The following is a 5,482-nucleotide window of genomic DNA, read 5'->3' on the forward strand; positions in this document are numbered from 1 at the left end:
ACACAAGCTCTTCCCGGCCTAGCCCCGAGGGCGTCTCGCTACACCCCTTACAGCCAAGTCCCCGCCCTCCTCAGGTAGATGGAGAAGTTTAGCCAATCCCGAGGGCTCTAAGGCAAAGAAGGTGGGACGAGAAGGAAAAAATTAGGACAGGAGCACCAACCAATCGGGCGTCTGGCTGCCTGAACGACAGCTCTCAGTACCCAGTTGGAGACGCCGTCCTGAGCCAGGGGGCTGGTTAGTGGGGAGTGAACCAATCGGTGACGAGAGAAGGCAAATTCGAGCCAATTAAAACTGAGAAGGCGAGGAGTGGAGGAACACGCCCGGTGGCTGCTGGGTGGTAGGTGCGGGATCGGCTTTCCCTCTTACTTCCCACCCTAGGACTTCTCAGCCTCTGGAATGCAAGAAGGGCTCAGGGAGTTCCCGGAGTGGGGTGTAGAGGTATCGCCCGGGAAGGCCTGGGAGCGAGACTTTTAGTCGGAGGACCTGCTGGAATCTACCGGGTGGGCATCGAGGAAGCGGAGGCTGCTTAGGGGCTGGACTTCCGGGGCGGGACTTTGTAGATGGGGCGGGGCCTGCAGCTAAGGTTGGGGCGAGGGGGCGGAGCTAAAAGTAGACCGCTGGGTGCGACCTAGGAGGAAGAAGGGTGGTACTTTACGAGAGCGTGTTGGGGTCATGACCGTGCTGCCAGAGGCTTTGGGGTGGCAAGTAATAGCTCAGAGCTTACGTTAAGGTTTCTGGGGGAGGTTACCTGCCCTAACTCACTGTCCTCTCTTCCCAGGGAGACCTTCCTAGGGTCCCTTTTCCTTCTTGGGTTGCTATGGAGTTCCCAGAACACAGCCAGCAGCTGCTGCAGAGCCTCCGAGAGCAGCGGTCCCAGGGTTTTCTTTGTGACTGCACCGTGATGGTGGGTAGCACTCAGTTCTTGGCTCATCGGGCAGTGCTGGCCTCCTGCAGCCCATTTTTCCAGCTTTTCTACAAAGAGCGGGAACTGGACAAGAGGGATCTGGTGTGTATCCACAACGAGATTGTCACAGCCCCAGCCTTTGGGCTGCTTCTGGACTTTATGTATGCTGGCCAGCTGGTCCTGAGGGGAGATACCCCTGTGGAGGATGTGCTGGCAGCTGCCAGCTACTTGCACATGAATGATATCGTCAAGGTGTGTAAGCGGCGGCTGCAAGCCCGGGCCCTGGCAGAGGCAGACAGTACCAAGAAGGAGGAGGAAACCAACTCACAGCCTTCTAATTTGGAGTTCTTATCCAGCACTTCCCGTGGTCCCCAGCCTTCGTTGGCATCTGCTGAGACATCAGGCCACTGGAGCAAAGGGGAGTGGAAAGGCTCAACTGCTCCTTCACCTACTCTCTGCCCTCCAGATGAGTCACCGATGCCAGCTGGGGCTGACACTACACAGCCTGGTGTGGAAGTGGACTCCCCGCATCTGCGGGCACCTCCTCCTCCAGTGGTTGACATCTCTCTTGCCAGCCCCAGCAGCTCCACAGAGACCAACCCTGCAAACTACTTCTCTTCCAGCCTCCCAACAGTTTCAGTAGAGCCACTGGCTCCCCTTGATGTGGGTTCGGAGAGTCTGAGGGTGGTGGAACCAAGGGGTACTGGAGGACCATTGCAAGGCTTTTATCCCCCAGCTTCAGCTGCAGCCCCAGTCCCAGCCCCAGTGGAAGCTGAGCTGGTCCAGGTGAAAGTCGAAGCTATTGTGATTTCTGATGAGGAGGCTGATGTGTCAGAGGAACAGCCTCGGGGTCCTGAGGGACTGCTCCCACCTGGAGGAGCAATGTATGGTGGACAGCCCCCCCAGCCAGAGGCTTTTGAGGAGCCACGGGTGGCAGGACTGGAGGAAGTGGGGCCAAGTGACCACTTCCTGTCACCAGATCCTCACCTACCCTACCATTTGCTGCCAGGTCCAGGGCAGTATCATCGAGGACTGGTGACCTCACCCCTGCCTGCGCCATCTGCCCTGCATGAGCCACTCTACCTGCCTTCTGAGTATGAAGCAGCCCCAGGAAGCTTTGGGGGTTATACTGAGGATGTCCCCACTTGTAAGACATGCGGGAAGACCTTCTCCTGCTCTTACACGCTACGGCGCCATGCCACCGTGCACACCCGGGAGCGACCCTACGAGTGCCGCTACTGCCTGCGCAGCTACACGCAGTCAGGGGACCTGTACCGCCACATCCGCAAGGCTCACAATGAGGACCTGGCCAAACGCAGCAAACCGGATCCAGAGGCTGGCCCCCTTCTAGGAGGGCAGCCCCTCCCTGGCTCCCCACAGGCAGCAGATAAACAGAACAGCAGTGGTGGTGGAGGGCCACCCAAGGATTTTGTGCTTGGCCCCAAAAACTGACATCTGGGCACACATGCGCTGATGCTAGGCCTGCGCTTGCTACTGTTGGAGGGCGCAGCACCGAAGGTTGAAAGCATCTCATTTTCCCTGCTGGGGACCGAATGAAGATTCTGCTCTGGCTGAAGCTTCCTACCCTTTCCTTTTCCCGACCAGATTGCAGGACTTCATGGGGCATGGCATCTCAGTCAGTCCTTCGGCAAGGGCACTGGGAATTTTCCTGAGGTGTAATTGCTCCTCACTCTGCATTCCGGGCCATAAAGCTAGCGGTGAAACTGTCTCTTTAAATGAGTGTTGGCTGGTTTCTCCCACAAACCTGCATGCCTCCTGATGTTTTATACCACCCCTCCAGATCTTTTAGGAATCTGACGTCTGTATTTGAGGCAGAGACAGGTCAGGCTTGCTCATGAGGAAAAAAGCGAGACAGGCAGAGGGCAATGTAGACTTTACTAGGAAAAGTATACAAATTAGGGAATTTTACACCATCAGGATTTGTTGTTGCAGTTGAGCTCCCGTGTCCGGGGCTGTACTGGGGACGTCCCATAAATACTCACTTAATCCTCAACAACTTGATGAGGAATTATCCTTCTCCCCACTTTCTTTTCCCACGGACAAGGACACTTGAGACTGAACAAGCAGTGTGACCTTGTTCAAAGTCACAGGGCTAGTTAAGGGGGCAAGCCAGAATTGGAACCCCGGCTTGTGGCTTCAAACAACATTGCTGAAGATAGTTAACTGCGAACTGGATGTTGGTTTTTTTTGACCTTTTGAGTGTTTGGGTTTTGTTGCTCTACCCCTTTACCTCTGCTTTCCACCTAGAAAGACCTTGTGGACTGTTTCAGCAACAGATACTGTGTTGATGATTTGCAATTTTGGCCTACGTGTTGTAAATGTGAATTGAGATCTCCAAAGATGACAAACTAGAAGGCAGAAAGACGCTAGGCTCCATGGTGGTAGATGTGGGGGCCTGTGGGATGGAAGTGATGGGTTCTTGGAAAACCAAAGGAACTCTTGGAGTGCCTGTCGTGGCGCAGTGGTTAACGAATCCGACTAGGAACCGTGAGGTGGCAGGTTCGATCCCTGGCTTTGCTCAGTGGGTTAAGGATCCAGCGTTGCCATGAGCTGTGGTGTAGGTCGCAGACGTGGCTCGTATCCCGAGTTGCTGTGGCTCTGGTGTAGGCCAGCGGCTACAGCTCCGATTAGACCCCTAGCCTGGGAATCTCCATATGCTGCGAGAGCGGCCCTAGAAAAGGCAAAAAAGATGAAAAAAAAAAACCAAAAGGAACTCTCAGTGAGAGAATCTTAGCATTCATCTGGTCTAACGCCCTCACCTAAAAGGTGTGCCAGCCGCGTACACAGGTGATTACTGACGGTAGAAATAGCAAAGCAGTAGGACTTTGGGGTGTTGATGTGTCAAGGGCAAAAAAAGAAGAGTTCTAGGAATGTAAGAGAAGGTCTGGCCCTACCTGTGGGGAAGGGTGTCAGGTGGGCTAGAGGGCTCCCCAGAAACCCTCTTACCTAAAGGACTGAGTACAAAAAAGGAAGGAAAATTTAGAAAAAGATGAAAATGTGAGTGAAATTTTCTGAATTTCTTCTTTTTGGATCTGTCACATTCAGCACTGTGAACTCTTACTGGCAAGCTATTGTTTTTGAGGCATAGGGAGACAGAGCTGAGCATCAAAGATTTGGCCAGGGAGTTTCCTTTGTGGCTCAGGAGTAATGAATCCAACTAGTATCCATGGGGACGTGGGTTTGATCCCTGGCCCGCTCAGTGGGTTAAAGGATCTGGCGTTGCCGTGAGCTGTGGTGTAGGTCGCAGACGTAGCTTGGATCCAGAGTTGCTGTGGCTGTGGCGTATGTAGGCCGGTAGCTAGCTGCAGCTCTGATTCGACCGCTAGCCTGGGAACTTCCATATGCGGCACCTGCGGCCTTAAAAACAAACAAACAAAAAGATTTGGCCAAAGAAAGCTCCTCACCTGGGGCATTAGGGGAAGCAAAAGTCAATGCTTAACGTTTTTAAGCCTGAGAGAGAGAATTCTGCACCTTTCATTTTCCTTGGGTTGGAATAACCTTTTATTTTACTTTTCAAAAGGCTAATTTTATTTATGCAAATACATTACTGCCTTAACTCCTTGGTGAAACAAGGCAAGAGATACGTAAACACAGGAAGAGCTATTTTAGCTGGGTGGAGCACCTTCTCCAAAGTCTTTCCCAGAGTAAATACCAAGGCAAAATGCCTATAAAAATCAGTTGCCTTTAAAAGAGTGAAATTTATGGTATGCAAATTATCTATTAATTTTTGAAAAAGACATGGGGGTGGGCAGGGGAGGAAAAGAAATTGGCTGTCTCAGAACATCAGTTTCTCAAAGTGAGGCATCATCATAAATATGTGTACGTGTATATACAATGTATATAATTTTTCTGGACAGTCTGGACGACACAGGAACCATTGTTACTGTCTCGGCCAGGTGCAATACCTGGCTAAAGAGGATCTGTTACTTGGCTAGATTCTCCTGAAGCGCAAGCATCTGCTTCCAGTTCCCAGCATGGAATGCATTCTTCCCTGGACACAGCAGCCAGGAACTTGCAACAAGTTGAAAGCAGCAGCCCACACAATTATGGCCATGGTCGCCTCGCCTTATCCATCTGCTGGACCCCAGGAACAGTTCATGCCTGTCTGTAGAGGTGTGATCAATAGAGAATTTTCTCTCGTTTCCACTACTCTCGATGGTCCCACCCATGGATTCAAGGAACCACAGATGAGCTCATCTACCCTCTAGTCCAACACTGGGTCCTCCCTCGCCCCTTGTTAAACCTCTGCTTGAAAGAGAAGACTCTCCCCAGAGGAAACCTATTCTATGGTTGGACAACCCTAATTGTGGGATGCTTCCTTCCACTGAGCCAAAAATCGGCCTCATTTTATCGGCCTCATTTTATAGTGGGATGGGCCAGGCCCCAGGCTATTCAGTTTAACCCTGAGACGTCAGTTACTTCTGAGCTCTAAGCCAATTTTCCTTTTCAGACAATCACCCTTTTAAAGATATATTCCTAGCTTAGGATTTCATTTCTTAATTGGCTGTATTATAAGTGTAGGACTTCACTTGGTGTCTAATGGAAGCTTAGCTTCAC

The 5,482-nt window shown here is 51.7% G+C and overlaps 1 protein-coding gene across 2 annotated transcripts; it reads left to right on the plus strand.

Moving 5' to 3' along the window:
• The first annotated feature begins 298 nt into the window (after positions 1 to 298).
• On the plus strand, positions 299 to 2,756 carry ZBTB3 (zinc finger and BTB domain containing 3). Of its 2 annotated transcripts, none has more exons than XM_047775481.1 (2): positions 299 to 341; positions 779 to 2,756. In XM_047775481.1, the coding sequence occupies exon 2, from the start codon at positions 818 to 820 to the stop codon at positions 2,354 to 2,356; it is 1,539 nt and encodes a 512-aa protein (XP_047631437.1). In that variant the 5' UTR covers positions 299 to 341; positions 779 to 817; the 3' UTR covers positions 2,357 to 2,756. The 2 variants fall into 2 exon arrangements, with proteins under 2 accessions (XP_047631437.1, XP_047631436.1); XM_047775480.1 differs by having other exon boundaries at positions 305 to 337.
• Positions 2,757 to 5,482: the final 2,726 nt, after the last annotated feature.

Source organism: Phacochoerus africanus, chromosome 4, assembly GCF_016906955.1.
Source record: "Phacochoerus africanus isolate WHEZ1 chromosome 4, ROS_Pafr_v1, whole genome shotgun sequence".
NCBI classification, from domain to species: Eukaryota; Metazoa; Chordata; class Mammalia; order Artiodactyla; family Suidae; genus Phacochoerus; species Phacochoerus africanus.